At 45.5% G+C, this 18700-nt stretch overlaps 1 protein-coding gene across 2 annotated transcripts in view; it reads left to right on the top strand.

The window, feature by feature from the left end:
• Window positions 1-18700, top strand: part of MYBPC2 (myosin binding protein C2) — a 241323-nt gene that overhangs the window by 50622 nt on the left and 172001 nt on the right. For both annotated transcript variants that reach the window (XM_069636959.1, XM_069636949.1), the window contains exon 2: window positions 14534-14563. In XM_069636959.1, the coding sequence (XP_069493060.1) occupies window positions 14534-14563 (30 nt within the window). The remainder of the gene's footprint in view (window positions 1-14533; window positions 14564-18700) is intronic.

The following is an 18700-nucleotide window of genomic DNA, read 5'->3' as shown; positions in this document are numbered from 1 at the left end:
GGGACATGAGGTGCTACCCAGACAAGCACTCCCCTGGCATAAGCAGAGTACGACGAACCCACCACAATCCCTTTCCATTTTTTCCCAACTAGCTCCAGTTTCTCCCGCGTCAAATGCGTCTCCTGCAGCAGTGCAACATCTATCTTTTGCCTTTTCAAATACAGCATGACTTTATTCCTCTTCATATAACTGTTAAGTCCCCTGACATTCCACGTCACTATCCTGAGATCTCCCATAGCGCTCTGATATCTTCCTCCCTCATTCCCAACCAAACCCTCCCTGTCATGCTATGCAGATACAACCCTTCAACTCTTCCATGTAGGCTCATATTTAAACTTAAACTCCCCAAAACTATGTACAACCCAAACTTCGAACCTCCCTTCCCTCCCCCAACCTAACCCTTCCCCAACAACGCCCCCCCCCCAACTGTTGCCTAGCTCAATCCCTTGATCTCAGGCACCCCCACATCTAGCCCCGTCCAGCACAAACTTATGCTCAGGGCTCAGTAGGGTAAAGTCGCCCTAATGGCCACTTAACTATTAGTATTTCGGGGGTGAGTTGCCTCCATCCTATTGCTCCTATTCCCAAATGTATTACGCAATGTGTTACCTTTATGCTGCTTCCATTTACAATTTACCTACTATATTCCAGTCCATGACGGGCACAGGACCCGAATGCTATCCAGCGTTCAACTAATCTCGTTTCCCGGTATAATCCGGTACCCCCAATGTCCGCGGCACCAGTTTTTTAGCTGTCCTGTTCCTGCCGGTCATGGTCCACTTCTTGATCCGGACAACCATGCAGATCCAGCCACGTTACCACCTCTTCGGGAGTGTCAAAAAAGAGCGCTCTGCCCTTATGTAGCACCTTCAGCTTTGCGGGGTACAGGAGCATGTACTTGATGCCTGCTGCTCGCAGCCTCCTCTTGACGGCCACGTAGCTGTATCTCAGTCTCTGCACCAGCATCGTATAGTCCGGGTATGCTGTAATGTTGGCGGATGCTCTCTGTATTGTCCCACCTTTATGAAAATATTCTAGGATCTTCTCCATATCTCTGTAGTTCAAGATCCTCGCGATGATAGGTCGCGGCGGAGCCCCAGGTCGCGGTTTCCTCATCAAGGCTCGGTGCTCCCGCTCCACCGTGAATCCCTGCGAAAGCTTATCTGCTCCTATTTCTTGTAGGATCATGTTTTCCACGTAGTTTGTAGGGTCTTGACCCTCCTCCCCCTCCGGCAGGCCGAATATCCATATATTATTTCTCCTCGCTCTTCCCTCAGCTTCTTCCACCCGATTTTCGAGGTTAGCAACCTGCTGTTTGAGCACATGAACTTCCTTTGCGTTAGTTGTGCTGACATCAGTATTGGTCTTTACGGCACTCTCCAGCCCACTCGTTCTCTCCGCCAGCCCCCTGACATCTTGTCGTAAAAGGGTAAGTTCAGTCCGGACCGCATCAATTTTGCCTTTGAGGGCTGTCCGCAAGTCCGCCATTGCCGCGCCCCACTTGGTGCTCAGCTCCAATATAGCCTCCAGGATTTGGTGCTTATCTCCTTCTGGGGCTTCTTCAGCAGAAGTCGTGGACGCGCTCCGCTCCGATGTTGTGGGAATCTTCTGCGCTTTCGCGAAGACCTCCATTGTAGGTTGTTTGGTCTTGGCTCTCAAACTTTTCACCGACATGGTGCAACCTTGTCCATGTGTCTGACTCCGGCCCGGTGCCGCTTAGTTGTTGTTCGAGTTGTTGGAGTCTCTGTATATCAGCCTACACCAATTGTTACACACAAAATTGTTATTCAGGTGGATTGTAACTTTTCCGTGTCACAATCACCTCTCCACGTCCGTGCCAGTCATCAGCAGGGTGCCGTCATCAGCATCTCCGGTGCTTCTTCATGGTCTTTGCACCTATCAAAGGCCGATGGTACATACAAGATGCACATAACCATTTGCTGCGTCCCAGACCTTACGAGGCCGCTTCACGGTCCACCAGTGTAATCCTTTGTTCAGGATCAGTCGCCATTTTGTTTCGGGCATACAGGACTCGTCACCACTTATTGTGTCCGTATTTGCTCATCCACTCCTCCATGCGGATTCGGGATGTAATCCCTGTGTGCTCGACGCTTCCATCTTACTGCGGGAATGCTGTCAGTCTTCTTGTCCGTTTCATGTATACATCGTCCCAGTCTAGTGGGAGCACCAAGGCCGTGCCGCCTATCTCATGGCCCAGTGGCCCAACACTGTGTACATCCTCTCGGGCGATTCGTGGGCTTCTCTCCGGTAGTCGGCCACTCACTGTTTCATCCGCCGTTGCACACCAGCAGTCCAGTCACTGCCCGCCTGGCACCCAATTTCAAGTGCCACCGGGGGTCCCTTTGTGTTGACAAGCCGCCATCTTAGTTTCGATTGCGCCGCTTCCGGATCAGGACATAAAGTGGCCTAATTCAATCTGCTGTGTCCACTTTCTCTCGCCGATACGCTCATCTGCTGCCTGAAGTATTCACACAGATACCGCATCTGTTTCCCACTGGAATCGGCCGACAACACATGCGTTTGTCTTCGAATCTGTAAGTCGGATCACGGAGCTCCAAGGAATCGCAGCCTACTCCATGGCTGCTTAGCCACGCCCCCCCTAAAATAGGCAACCATGTATTAACAAAACAGATCACAACATAGTCCCCTAATATTTCATGAGTGTCTTGCAGTGAAATCGCCAGGTCAGTGCCCACAGCAAGCGGTAAGATGTTCTGACATTAAAGAAAGGTCATGCCAAAGTCAGATGCCTGAGAGTGTTCATGTGCACCCCCACACATAATAATGTGCATACCTTTCACTGATGGAGGCATGTGCTGAAGGTATCTGGGCCACCATGCAAGATCTTGGGATGCACCTGTAGGTTACTTCCACTTATTTTGGACTAATTCCCTTACTCGGAGTAGGTAGTGACTCTTTTTATGCATTATCTTTTTGTGTATGACTTCTGGCACTTCAAAGCTGTATTGAAATCGTCAGTCTCCACTTTAGACATGATCACAAAGACAGGATCACAGCCTAAATCTAGCTCAGGACATTCAAGCTTGGTACGCGAGCATTGTGCTTACCTATCTACAGTTCTTCATGAAGGAAAGGCTTGCTTGGTTGTGACCAACTCTGAGACCACTGTCCTGCGAGCAGATAACCCGTTTGCACAAGAGTTGCTTCTCCAATTATCATAAGCAGATCTTGCCTTCATGGAGGAACATAAAAGGGCTACTAAAGATTGTCAGAGACTCAGGCTTCTGAACACGACATGCCTGTAGCACCATGGCAAGGCAGGTTGGTGTCTAAAGTGAGTGTTTCTCTGCTAGAATACTGAGAGGCCATGTGGTAGCTCCCACATAGCCATGTTCAGGCAGCCTTGAGACAAGCAGCCCTTTCCAGTAGTCTTCTTTTACCTTCACCGTTTTGCTTATTTTCTAACTTGAGGATGCACTTCTAGGAGAGAATAAAAAGCCTGTCCATGGCTCGACAGAATCGGACCATGTCATTGGTGCAAGCGTGAAGTCCCCAATGGCCCAAACAGAATATTTCTATCTGGTCAAAACTATGTGAAACAAAGAGTTGAAGACACGTATAGTTTAACAAAAAGGATGCCACCTACTAACCTCTACATGTCTCACCATGGCTGGATAATGCGGAACTGGGAAGATGCACCTTCTCGTTTCAATCTTCCCTCCTTGAAATTGCAAAAGCATCCCATTAAGCGAGATGGGCCGTATGAATTCCAAAATGACTGAGTCAGAGATAGTTAGATTAGAATGGCAGAGTCCACCGACATTTATGCAATGACAATGGCGTATGTCTTGGATATGGAATCCAGTTAATCCCATAATACAAAATGACACTCCCTCCAAACTGCTGTGTGTGGCCCCCGGTTTTCCTGCCATCCAGAGCATACCGAGTTTTGCCCCAGTTATGGGGCCCCACAGTAAGTGGGGACGCCTGCACTGCGAGGGCCTCAGAATGCTTATTACACCCCTATTATTTCTCATTCAACCACAGAAACCGTCACATTCAGCGGCTACAGTGTCCGTTTCTTTATCAAAACAATGCTATTGCCAATGGCTGGAGAGCTACAGTACGAGCAATCACAGTTTATGAATACAAATAGCAAAATATGTATAACATAATATTGTAATCAGGCCTCAAAATGTACACTCACCATTATCCATTGACAAGATTACGAGTAAGACATGATGTGCTGTGTGCACCTTGAGAACTGAGGGGGCAAGGGTCTTTTTATGCCTGGCTAGTAGCTTGTAAATTGAAATTTGTAATATAAAAATGTTGTCACCAGTCAACGAGTTTATGTATGACTTTTGGATGCAAGTTACACAAAAACGACTGGGCCCGCACTTGTGCAAAACTGGTAAGAGAAATAGAACAAGCATTGGCAATGCCAGCCGTTTTGCTTTTGTGTAGGCATAGGAAAGGCATTTGCCAGGCACTTCCATTATGGTATTAGGTGGACATCAATGGAAGTAGCTACAAAATGGTGCGTGTAACTGGGCATATAATAACAGTGCCTGGTAAATGACACATTTTTATACACAAGCCAAAACTGTTGGCTTTCCCAATGCTTGTTTTTAACAGGACTTCAGTGAAGGACACGCAAAGTGCATATACATCGAGTTACTGAAGGCAGAACTGATTGACATTTTTATCACAACAGTAGCTCGTTTTCAGCTCCAAATACGTTGGTAACTCTCAGAAGACTGCTTTGAGAAAACACTGGCAGGCACTTCGAGCCACAACCTGATGGTAAGGCTTGATAAAGTTAGCTCATAGAAATCCAAGGAGGATGCATTTTGGATGGGGAGGGACAGGAAGTTGCCAGGAATGGCCATAGGGATCAGCATAGTGATGGGCAGGAAAGGGTTGGGTCAATAACCAAAAAACACCTACAAGCTTTGAGTCGCTAGTCATATGCCATTTCTCCCTATCTGTACTCCAGTGCAAACGTTTCAGTTTATATGTGGTGCTTTAGCACTACCTAATAGCAGATCTAAAAATGTCGGGGGGAGAAGAAGCATACTTTTTGAAATAATATGTGATGACACAGGTATTGCACATGCTCAGTATGTGCACCTAGACATGTACAGTATATCTGCGCCTACAGAAAGGTGTATGCAGATTTACAGTTCTCATGACTACGTGCACAGGTATTGTGCAGTATAATTATGTGCGCTTTTTATTGTATGGATGATCATGTGAACATGTATAGCTTAGTTCAGCATTACCATGCCATGTTTTAAATGGAAATAAACACTGCAGCAGTATTTCCTTTTTTGGGGCCTGGTTCCCCTACCATCTAAACCCATGGTCTTCAATCAGTCGATAGGGAGCCACTGGTAGCTCTCCTGATGCTTCTCAGTAACTTTTCACATCAGACAACAAAATGAGTAGTCTATGTGTATTTTGTTGTCTGAAGTCCCTGGGCCTCTTCCCATGCCATCTCCTCTTCCTGCAAAGCAGAGAGTAAAAGACTATGTGCACAGTGAGAGGAGGGGATGCATATGCCTTGAAGGGCTCTGGGAAGTGCCCCAACAAGGGGTTATGTGATGAATCAACTTCTGAGACACCAGGGGTGAATTTCGGTTTCTAAACCATCAATCAGCCCCACACCTCTAATGTACCAGAAGGGATCCAAACAGATTGGAATAACAAGCAAATTATAAACTCCTTGTCCAAGTTCGGTAACGTGGGTGGAACGGCAAGTTTATCCCAGAAAGGTTAGTGGATCGTTAGTTAGTTGTATCAAAACGATCTACTTTATTTATATCACAACAGATAGTCTAACAACGCTACGAAATACAACTCAGCCTATAAGGGAATGTAAAGGACAGACAGTGTTAAAGAAGGAAAAGGGATGCACTCTGGATGCTGACAGGAGGGTAGTCGGCATTGTTAATAACCACAACAGTTTAGGTTTGCTTGGCTTTAGCACAAAGGGAACAATGGGTCTTAATATGACTCTAGGGGCCTTCTGGAAAGACCAGGGGTGCAAAACTACAATGTACCTTGTGCTGTAGCTGTTCTAGGTGCTCCACAGGGTCTAGTTGACTTCAGGGCTCTTTGCAGGCTTCTGTGACACAGTTTGAGATGGGAGTCAGCTGTGGGTATGTGACGGCAAGACGGTTCAGCGAGCGAAGCTGGATGCATGGGTGCAGACTGGCCTACACGGAGGCTCAGTTTCAGGAATCATTGTCTAAGTGTTTATCAGTGGTTCTGAAGCACTGGTCGAGACGTCTTGGATGTCTTTAAGCAATGGCAGCTTGACAACGGTCAGCATTGCAGTCAGTGGCGGATCAAGGAACTCGACTAGCTCGAAAATATCCTTTAAGGTGGACGTTCGTAGATGCTCCTTGAGGCATTTCTCCCAGCTTCTTCAATGGGCTTGTGTCGTCCTTTAAGGTGGACGGCCCACAGCTGTGGAGTGTGTTGCAGGCAGCTGCCTTGTCCTTGGTTTTAGGTTCATAGACCTTCTGGCACTTCCTATCCAGAAAGCTTGCTGCAGAGCTTAGGAGGGCACACTGTGTGTTCTGGAGCGCCTGGAGGGTCCTCTGATTTCTGTTTCTCCCTCTGTTCCCTGAGAGAAGTTTAAGGGAGTGATGTGGATATTCTGGCCTTCCTCCACTGGCGGAAGATGTAAGGCAGACTGTACCTTCAGACAGGGTCCAAAGTTGAGTTCTTCTTTCAGTTGATCTGCCAAATCAGGGTTTCCAGACTTATTTCAAAGCCAAGTGGACCACAGAGATTGGTGTAGGCTAAGCCTACCTTAATGAACCAATCCTGGGGCCCCTACTAATAACATCCTGTATGCGTGAGGTAATAACCAGAGTGCTTTGCAACAGGATGGGTAAGGGGGTGAAAACAGAAACAAGGTGTGCTCCAGAACTAAAATGGTGTAAACCTGCTCTCAGCAGAAAGATCTCTGGCCACACTGCCTTGTGACACTAAGTCCCAACCATCTTCCTGTCTGTTGTTGATCAAAGAGCCTCTCTGATTAATGGTCAACTCTAGGTGGTCCCTGTTAGATCTGCAGGTTTCCCTTGATGCTGCAGCGAGTGCAGACTCTGTGGCTCATGCAAACCACATCCTTGTACCTTATGAATGGGGTCCCTCTAGCAGGGTGGCTTACTGTAAACACACAATCCCAGACAGGACAGCTCATTGTCATTGATACTGAGGACGGGGCTGCCTTCAGGCTGACACAGTTACAAACGAAAGGTTGTTGGGTTTCCTGTCTCCTTTGTTAACCTCTGCAGTGAGTGAGGCCTCAGTGGGCCTCTTTAAAGTACCACCTATTGGTATATTAATTGCTGCCACCAACTGCAGGGTGCAACAAAAGAACAGGGCGGATCCATTGAGCCTTTTTTAGTTAATTAGACTGGCCATGGCAGGGGGAAGGGGTGCACTCCTGGCTGTCACATTACAACTAAATATGACAGGGCAGACTTTGCCTGTATGCTGTGTCCACCCAGAGTACACAGGTCTATGCGTTTGTCATGGTGTGACCATAGGAAAATGTGTGTGGATTAGCCCCACACATTTTCCTGAGGTTGGTCTACCATCGTTCTAGTTAATAAAAAAATTCAAAAAGCCCAGGCGAGTGCACGCCCACCATGCGGATGGTCGAATTCCTCACAGATTAACTAGCAATAGCAAACAAATGTATATGGGAAATGTGTATTGTTGCCATTGTCACCAAGAGGTGCAAAAGGTGACTGATGAGAAAGGGAATGGGTGCGTAAATCTGCATGTCATGTGAAACAAAGCAGGGGCTGTGATTGTTTCATCCTCACTGTGTTTCATTAGATTTGTTTCAGTTAGCATTACTTTTCATGCTGGTAATTGTAGGCTTTCAACGGAATGGGGAAAATAAAGCTACAGCTGTAATTGTTTTTGGTGTGTGTGCGTGCAATTAAAAAGACAAACCGTGTGAGTCCCAGCTTACAAGAAAAAAGGTACATCTAGCATTACATGTTGCTGTTTATTTTAAAACTGTGCATTTTTTTTATTTGAAGATTCTGAGGTAGCTGTTTTAAGGCAGTGGTGCCCCAATTGTATTAAAGATTAAGATCTAATTTGCCTGTATTTGGAGGCGCCCACCTCCATGTGTGTCTCAATAGATTCATCCTCTAACAGAAAATTTACATTTCCGTATATGAGGAAAACTACTATCTGCACCGCACTCTGGTGCTTGTCCACTTACATTTATAAAACTAAACAGGACTGTAAAATGACATGTGCTAACAATGGGAGGACTTAAATAAATTATTTGCAAGTTCTGTTTTAGCCTATGTTTTACGAAACAAGAGTATGAATGAAGTAAACAGGGACGTCATTTCACCAAAATGCCTGGGGTAGCGGAAGTGACATCACACAACCCTTGACCCCCTGATGACGTCACAGGAAGTGATGTTTTTTGACCCCACCCCAAAGTGATATCGCGGGAAGCGATGGAACATGACCTTTCACCTGTTGACAAAACAGGAAGTGGTATCACATAGCATTGTACACTACGAAAAATATGGTTACGATATCACTATAATGTGATGTACATTTCATACAATAATGGATCGCCATATGTATCGTTAAGATCAGTGTGTATAGCCCATATTACCAAATTACTGTGAATGCAAGCAGGCGTCCATGACCAAATGATAATGATGTGTTATTATATAGCACTTACGCTTAAGCGCTTTACATAAAAGAAATATACACCCAATATCACCCAACCTGTGTTGGTACCCATTTATCGACCTCAGAAGGATGAAAGGCTAAGTTGAGGCGTTTAAGAACAGACTAAATCAATGACTCACCCCCTGAAGTGTGCCTGAAATAAACCTTTAATGATTCTAGCAATTATTGTATAGAATTCCAGAAAGACACATTTGTTGGCATTCCTATTCTTTCTTATTTAGGGTCAGTGTTGAAAGTGTTAGACTTGTGGCACTCCTGTTCTTATTTTTCTTCTTATTTTAAGGGGCCTGAACAACAAAGCCAGCCACTCCAGAATTAAAGAGACACATGGTGCTGGCCACAGCCCAGGAGCTTGCATTACAAAAACAAAAAAGAAAGATTTTCTTTTTGAGGTCGCAAGGGAGACCCCAGAGGTCAAAAGGGAGACCACAGAGGTCGCACTTGCGACCTGTGGTGACCCTCAAATGACGTCCCTGGAAGTAAATAGGCTAGAAAAATAAGCAGTGGCTATGTTCACAAACCGGGAGATCTAGAGGGATCTGTGGGGAACTTTCTGGATACTGGATTGAAATGGTGCAATTTATGACCACTGCTTGGGCAAAGCACCATACAATTTACAAGTGATTCTCTAACATGAAAAATTCTGATAGATGCCTGGTCACCAACAGTAGGCGGGATATGCTGGCACTGCCATTGTAAAACACATGTTGATGCCATTACAAACAATATGTCATAATTGTAATTTTAAACCATGTTTGTGATGCTGGAGCCCTCAATATGTTTGAGAAAGCTGTACGAGCATTCCAGGCATGGCCCATTGGTCATGCACCGGAATTACCTGCATGTATTGTATTGCATGTTTATGTCTAAGAATGGTTATCTATTGTTGCTAATGTTGTTTCAATGCACTTTTTTATTTATCACATTTCTTTGTAAATACGTGTTTAATGATATTTATCCATTTGTGTTTCTTGCTAAGACTGGGTGTTGTCAAGGTGTCCTTTGTTCTGCATGATCGAATAGAGCTAAAATTACCTTTATGGCTAAAGAGGATTGGACCAGGTAATTGTATTGCAAGAATTTAAACCTGATAGTGCCAACCCACAACACACAACGTTTTGTGATCCAATATTTTTGCCCTTGACTGGTGTGTCTCCCAATGGGCAGACCAATGCCACTGGATAGTGGCCCCTCTGTTTGCATATACCTTCTCAAATTTGGACAGCATTTGCATTTCTACTATCCATTCCTCTACCACAGGCTTTTTCCTACTCTTCCAAACTCTTAGGATCAACTTAATAGCAACCATCCACGCTTTATTAATCCACATATCAAACTCTCTCATGTTTAGACATCTTCCTCTATGTATCAGTAAAATCATACTCACAGCTGACCTAGGAATAACTATGTTCAAAGCGATATCTATCCTATCCAAAACTTCCTTCCAAAAACTTTGTACCTCCGACAATCCCAAAGTAAATGCAAGAAAGATCCCCTGTCTCCAGCACAGCTCCAACACATATCATTATCTAGAAGTTTAAGTTTATGCATCCTCTCTGGGATCCAGTATAATCTTCCAATAATCTTTTGCCTTATGAGCCTTAAATTAATATCCATTTTCGATCTGGACCCTATTCTAATCAGATCTTCCCATTCCTCTTCAGATATTTGCAGACCAACATCATTTGACCATATATCCTTCAATCTCAACCATGTGTCTGCATATTCTCGTCCCATACCCATAGATTTCATATAAGTAGACACCCCATGCTCTACCCCATCAAACAACTTGCAAATCTCTGGTTTCTCCATCAAGTCTCTATCAATCATATTAATTGCCTGACAAATGAGAGCACTTAAATCTGTGTAGCGTCTCAATTCTCTTCCATTCAAATTATATTTGCTTTTTAACTCCTCAAAACTCAGAATCTTATTTCCCTCTAAAATATCTCTTACCTTAAGAATGCCTTTCTTAATCCAACTATGCCAATGCAGAGGGCAGCGGCTCTTCTTAATGTGAAAGATAACTGAGGATTGGCAGAACGTGTCTTCCCAGCCTTGGGATCTTAGATAGCTACCGGACTGGGTGGACCTTTTCAAGGCAATGGGAACGAATGCTTAGGTGCTGTGTGTTCCATCATGTTGTCATCTCTGATCACTTAAGCCTGAGAGAGTACATTAAGTTGTTAACTTTGAGCAACACATGTATCTTTCCACCTCTAGTTCGATGGGAACAGCTTCTCTCCATCTACCTTGAGTGAACAGGCATTGTCCTGTTCTTCCTGGTCACATGTATTAGAGACCGCGAAATGAAGCACTGCTGCTTGCAATTGTGAGGATTTTAAAATATATTCCTTGCAGGTGTCTAGTTACCTTGGCGAACTTGGAAACATTACATTGCTGTTCATCCCTGGCTAGGGTGTGCATTGTCTGCGCTGGAAGCTCGGTTTGCCTACCTTTAGCTGAATCAGGCTGTCTGTCTCCTCTTGTATTCGAAGTCTGTATCCCCTTCCTCATTCACTTCAGTGTACCTATAGCTTCCATCTTTTTTCTAATGGCTTTCCATGTTAATTGCAAGTAAGCATGTGCAAGCTGGATACATGTATTCTTGGCATCTTGAGGTTTCTGCTTTGGTGTATATGTCTGTGATCTATCTACGTGAGTCGTAAGCATTTGTTTTGTGTCTACCTGCAATAATCTAATGTATGTTTGTGTAGCTTTGTGCGTCGATGCCTATGTACTTCATGTCTACGTGCACCTACGTCGTGATGTCAGTAATGACATCATTAACTTCTTGAGTTATAGTCAGTTGACCTGTTCGAGTGATGACATCTTCACCTCCTCCATATCATCAGTCGGGTATGGTTTGAATGGCTGCCTGAGAGAGCAACGTTTCTCACATCTGTGATGCATCGCCAATGGTGGTGAAGGGCCTAGAAGTGATGCACATCTGTAATGTCTATGTCTTCAGGCTGCAAGTTGGGTAGAGGTCCCAAAGCCACACTTGGACCTCCGTCTTCAAATGTTAAGCAATACTTAAGCAACAGTACAAATATAAAAATATGTATATTTACAGTATATTATGTGTGTTGTACAATGGTGGAAGTGTACCAAAAAAAGTAGTGGAACAGTGAACCTCGGCAGGGGACATAGTAGGCAGGAAGGGAGCAACATGCAACACATTTTTCATTGGTTCTAACCATGCTGGCTGACAGTCATTTGAGTTGAAACAGATTTCAGTTGAGCTGTAGTGGCTATTGGGTAATAAAGTATAGTAGTGTGATTTAACTTAAAAGAGAACAGTTCCGGGAATGGTGATAATGGTTACAAAAAGTAGTGAAACTTTTAATAGTAAAACATAAAAGTAGCGGAGCACTGCTCCTGACCGTTCCTGCTCACTCCGACCACTTGTGGAGTATTTTTTGTGCATTGGTGTAATTGTACTTTGATGCCACCCTATCTCCTCCTGAGAGTGAGGACCGACTGCTTTGTCACAGTCCCAAATGAGAGAGCTTCACCGGAAACACTGCATCAGAGCGTTTCTGAAAAACCATCCTAACAATACCATTGAGCACTCCTACCCATGACACACACATCCCTGCATGCCTTTAAATATGGACACTCACTTTAGATTCAAGGGACATACTGGAAGTTTGGGTGATATTATTTGAGGAAAGACCCTCAACAAACAGGGCTTACAACGAGGCCTATGGGATCCCATCAAATGAAGATAACAGCAAGTGTTGTCATAATGTGGATGTGATGCTCTGTAATGGAGCACAGTTTGCCAATAAGTGGGAAGCATGAAACAAAGTTGTTTGAGCATTATGTGTACCCATAATTTACACCCCCACATATTGTTCGCAGTGCTGGCTGCAGAGATCTGTATGCAACCTGTAGGTCACAGGGTTGAATTTCAGAATGAAACTGTAATCTGTAGGTTAAACATGCAATTCTGTATCAAATTAATTAACCCCATAAACAATTGTACTAGGATTGGAACCTGCAGGGAACATAGAAATCTCTGTTGTCGTAGCATACACCCAATCAGTTCTCTGCTTATTGGGTGTATGTTTGAAGTTGAAAGTCCTGAACTGTACACCTGGTGAGGAGACACTGTTCTTCTTTGCTTTTCTCCTGACTTATTTACCAACCTGTGGAGTCCTATATGTGATGTGCTTGCCAGGATTTGCCTCGTGTGGAATCCAGCAGGTTCTGAGACACTCATTCACACAATCAGCTGTATACGAGTCTGATCATTGCAGGTCTTGGCCACGGACCCTCCCCCATGCACTCCAACCAGCACCGCGAGGCAGGCAGCAGTTGTAGCCTTATATGGCTACATCTGTATCCCAAAGTGACCAGCCAAGCTAGGTACCTTAAGGCCCTGCTTGACTTTGGACAGAATGGGTAGGGCCAAAACTCTCACCCTTGAATGATCCATACCTGTGCCTTGCACAATATTTTACATACATTACCTATTTTATTTGCATCACTGTGTGGAGATTCCCTTATACAATGTTATACGTGTTGCGCTGACTCCTGACACCACCCAGCTCCGACCTAGTGTTGACCTTGACTGTTCAGCCACCGATGCCCACTAAGTGAACCGAAAAAAAGCTTAAGAAACACCGTGCCATGAACCTCTTGATCAGTGACTCCCACCCCTCCCCTTTTCACAGGGTCTAGCAGGGGTGGCCTGGGAACCAACAGAGGCCCTGGAAATCATTTTCAAAGTGGCCCAATATTGCACATTTTCAGCAAGCCCAGCCCTTTTCCTATGATTACATTTGGAAATACCACACAAAAGAGGCTTAGAGTGCAGAGGCCAACCAGGAAATCTCCAGAGTTCCCTAATGGCCAATCCACCTCTGGGGTCTAGAGAAACCGTACTAAGAATTAGAACCTGTGACCTGCGAGTTACACACAGATCTCTCTGAAATAGGTGGTCTAGTCATCATTATCTGTCCTATTGGAATTAAAACATGGTCCTGAAAGGGTCATATATATATACGCATCCACACACGCACACACACACCTTTTCCTTTCCCGACCCTCCTCCTGCAGCATGTGCTCAACTCAGTCAAGATTTATCTCTATATGTATTCGGACAGGTCCTTGTTACTCATGTCATGCCTCCTCAGTTATATTTCTTACGCAATGCCCCAAGTAAATATTCTGTTTTTGATCTTTAGATCGCCCTTTTTTTCATCCAACTTGAAGCATTGCAGCGGAGGCTGCTTTATTTTTCCAGAGAGCCATGCATCGTGTCTCAGCGTGCATGCCAGACCTCAGAAGATGAACGACTGCCCACCTCCACCCCACACCCTCACCCCACAAAGCACCCTGAATTTGGCAGGAGGCTACATGTAACATCCTGTACAAAACTCCTGATGGAACGTAGAGTATTGTTAGAAGGTGTGCAATATGTTTGATTATGTGCACGTGATTAATTGGCCAGGTCAGGTGATTTTGCGAACATGTGCAAGTACATACCGTTTTTCTATCGGTGCTCTAATATTGGATGTTAGTACCCACTGTCATGGTGCTCCATTTATCGGGCTCGGTAGGACGAGTCAGCCATGCTGAGAGTGGAAACCTGTGATTTTAGGGCCGTCTTGGACACATCTGCAAATCTAGACTTAATAGCTCACCCTAACCCATAGTATGTGGGGATATGTCTGTGTGCTGTATTTCCAATATGTCACATTGCAGCTACTTGTGATGGTTTTTTTGCTGAGAGTATGCCAATAGACACTATTTCTTGTGTAACGTGTATGTTTTCCCTCTTGCTTTCCAGAAAAGAAAGATGCTGCCCCGGCGGCAAAAGGTAAGATGAAAGCGCAGGAGCAATACACCTCCATTCCCGCATGTTCCCTTCTGTCCCCTGGCCCTGGCAGACAGGCAGGCACCTGATTCTTTGAGCAGAGCATTGAGCACCCGGCCTCCGGCTTCTAAACTGATTCCCTGGGAGATCTCAGACAGAGCCCTATTCCCTAGGTCCCTCCTCATTGGCTAACACCGCTGCTTTGCTGCTCACCCGGCTCCGCCGAAAAGCCAGCTGTGGAAGGGGAAGGAAGGCGGCACAGCAGGATCCCTTGCCCTTCACATTCCAGAGATGGCTGCATGCAATGGTCCGCCGCGGCTAGCTGTATGGAAATGAGTCAGTCCCCATTGAAGTGTATGAGCGGAGGATTTTTGGAATGAGTGTGACCCCACTGAAGTGCATGCGGTCTGTTAGCAGGAAGGTGTGAGGCAATGTTTAATTGTATGCGGCTAGAGTGGACGGGATCAGTGAGCCTCCACTGATTTCGCGTGAAGGGAGAGACTATTGAAGTGTCTGGGGCCAGGCATGGTGACTGAGTAGGATCCATTATACCAGACACGTGGGGAGAGGCTCCAGTGAAGGGCATACGGCCAGTGATGTGGACGGCGGGAGTCAGTCATGCTTATTTTAGCGTATGAGGCCTGTCATCTTACGAACGAGAGGGAATTCATTGATTTGTATGAAGCCCTTCTTGCTGAAACAGATGAGACTCCATTTAAACATTTAAAGCCAGTGTTGTGGTAGTAACAGGGTAATATACCCCGCCAGTAAAGCGAATAAGTGGGCCTCCATAAAAGCATATGGGACCACAAAATATGGTGATGAGTGTCTCAGAGAACTGACAGGGAATACATGAGACACCACTGAAGTGCATGCGGCCACCAAGGAGTCCACGAATGGGTGTGGAGTGCGGCATGTAGGAATAAGTGAAACTCCCATGAACTCATTGTGGAAATGAGTGGGAGCATGCTTGAGGCCAAAGGAGAAAGAGTCCATTGATGGTGTCTGCAAGGTCATGATTGCGACTCCCTGAGCTGTATGAAGCCAATGATGGTTATGGAGGGAAAGTGCATAGGAATGCCTTATACGCGGACTGCAGGAGGGAGTGACGTGTGCATGGACAGCGATGGAAGAGTAAGTGACGCCGCTAATGAGCAAATGGGACTCCAATTAAATGCCTGAGGCCTCTAATGTAGAGCCAGACTAGTGCTAGGGGAAGAATGGGATCCCACGTCAATGAATGTGGTCAGTGCTGGGCCACTGGTGGTAATGTTGAAGAGTGACCAAAGTGAACATGACTAACGGAAAACTCCTGCACGGCCAATTAAGGGGCGGGGCATGGCAATAAGCTGGACAATTCAGCAGTGTCACTTGGCACATATTCCGTGACACCTGGTCACTGGCCTCCTAAACCTTGTATCCATAATCATCATACTCATTCCAAAGGCACCAGGTGGAGCATGCAGAGCGATACAAGACGCACACAGCAACATTTGTAAGCAGTCTTGTGGCTGCTGGTGGGATACTCCTGGTTGTGTACACAGTGTTTAATTTGAGTCAAACTGTACATTGAATGGCTGCTGTGCCACTTCACAATTAAAAAAAAAGTTATTTGTACCCTTGCACAACATACCTGGTGCTAATAGTTCTAAAGGGCTTAGTGGGCGGTATTACCACTTAGTAATAGTGGGGGAGCCCGTTTTATGGCCCTCAATTTGCTGGAGACTGTAACTTGGGCCCCATGCCATCACAAAGCAGTAACGCCCTCCACCTCAGGTTATTTCTTTAGTAATAGTAACTGTCTCCCTGGGGTGCACCAGGTGGTAAGGGCCTGGGCCCAAGTTAGCATAGCGAGGGCCTTTAACAAGTGTCCCCAGGAAATGACCATCTGGTACAGCCTGGGAACCGGTTGTCATTGCTATAAGCAGCCCAGGTTAACGTCCTGGGGTGCCAATAGCAATGTATTTGTTTCAAACGACAGGTTACATTGAGCGTGCGACTCAATGTTTTAGAGAAATACTCAACCAACATGGCCACCATGGAAATGGAAGCAAGGCTCAGAGCGGAGCCCTGCTTCTATTTCCATGGTAGCCAGAGGGTGACAGTAGCAGGGGGTGGTGCTGAATGGCTTACAGGTAAATTGGAATGAGGGTGGGGGTTAGCGAAAGGAGTAGGAAGCAAGGTAGAGGCGGGAAGATGGACAGGCGCGAGTAGCTGTGAGCTTTCCCGGAACGCAGCCTTATACCATGTGATTCAGCCCACCTTCCGAGTAACCTGAATGGCTGCTGAGCCCTCCGAGGTGCTAATCAGGTAAAGAATATTTGCATATCTTCTGCATGGCATCTAGTAGGATGCACAAATCCCTGCCGGGATGAGAATCCCACAGATGGAAAGTGCTCTTTGGATGAGCATTTGTCATGCTCTAGCGCATACTGTGGATTTTGCTCCTGCACGCATTTGCGCATCCGCACTAGATTGGCAAATCATGAATATTAACCTAATCAGATGTTCAGTTTAGAGGTTCACTTAAGGGGAGCATTCGCAAATCTATGTAATCCGTGAATGACAACATGTACATATGTGTATTCACCCTATTTTATGGGAACATATTGATCACAAACAGCTGAATGGAATTTCACCATCTGCAAAACACCAGTGTGTAGTGGACAGTGACCTATGACCGCATAATGGATTTGGTGATGTTCTGGTCAATTGTTTTTGCACTTTCAATTCTGAATAGTTGTTTATGGCTACTGCAATGCAATAATCAGGGACTCCCCTACAATTTATGCCCGCCCACACCTTAAACTATACCCCTAGCTAGTCCATTTATGGCAATGCTTTGGCATGTGCCTATCCCATGCCTACGCAAAAGCCCAAACTGCTGGCATTGTCAATTCTTGTTAATTCATGTTTAGGATTGTCCATCCTCCCGCTGTGGTTGAAAAATTGGAATTCTCTCACTAAAATTGAAAAAAATGCAAGCGAATAGCTTTTCAGTTAGTTTTATGCGGCCAACCCCTTAAAGGAAGATTACAATAAATACAGCTGTTTAAAACTGATTTTCCCACTTCTTTATCTGTTCAGTTGTACGACTCACAGAGTATTTTAATGTGCAGGAATGTCATTGGTCGGTTTCAGCCTAGGCAGCATTGGAGTGGCTGATAGTGTGTACACAACCTCAGGTATCCCTTTCCTGCGGCTACAAGACTATTGGTCTCACCTGGGGTACCCGACACACACACACACACACACTCTACTCCTCGCTGATAGCTTCTAACATAACCCAGCCAGCCACAGAAACAAGCGCCCCTAAAAAGTCATGTGGCACGCCAGTCATCCAGCGGCCTATCTGTTCTTGTCTTGAGTTTGTCTTTTGCCCTTGCTTTAGGATTGGTGATCAGGTGAGTGGTTAAGGAAATTGTTGTGCATTCACGCTGTCTGAAGAAAGCGCCATGGGATAGCAGAAATATTGTACATGGATGAGACCATTCACAAAAGTTCTGCCCCGCCTCCAGTTTCCTGTTTGCCACAAAAGTCTTTGTGTCCTTTGTTTGAAAAATATCAAAATAGGCTGCCCCCCTCCGCTTGGAGCTTAGCACGATGGAGACACGCTACTCCTATTTTAAAAACAGTCCGGCCACAAAGTCCTGTCTTCGCCATGTAGTAGGATGTTCACGCACTTGTTTTAGTCCTTTGCTGTTTGCGAATGAAGTACAATGTTGTGTCCTGTAGCATTCAACCATTAAGAGCAAAGTCCACGTCCTTCTTATGAGGCCAGTCTCCAAACGTGGGATTTCTTCTTCTTGTTCACATTTTTGTCATGAAAATATGTTCTGTTCTTATTGTTTTGTTTTAAGAAGAATAGGTGTCGGGGATGGTGCCGAATGTTGTGCCCATTGCCCTTCTGCCTGCTTTTCATGAGCGCGTGCTTGTCTCTTGTTATGTCGTAAAACTGTGCTGCGTCCCGAGCCTTTGAGAGCAAAGCAGAATGGGAACGCCCATTCACAAAGGCTCGGCTGTGCATTTTGCCCTGTCCTGCTTTAAAATGCAATGTTTTGTACCAGCGCCTTTAAGAGTGAAGCAAGATGGGACAGCAGCATTGCTGTGACTTAAGGGAAACAAGTTGCAACAGCTCTG

This window comes from Ambystoma mexicanum, chromosome 1q (assembly GCF_040938575.1).
Source record: "Ambystoma mexicanum isolate Mex_15411 chromosome 1q, UKY_AmexF1_1, whole genome shotgun sequence".
Taxonomy (NCBI): domain Eukaryota; kingdom Metazoa; phylum Chordata; class Amphibia; order Caudata; family Ambystomatidae; genus Ambystoma; species Ambystoma mexicanum.
Note: the sequence above shows the minus strand (reverse complement) of the source record. Positions and strands in the feature narration are given on the sequence as shown.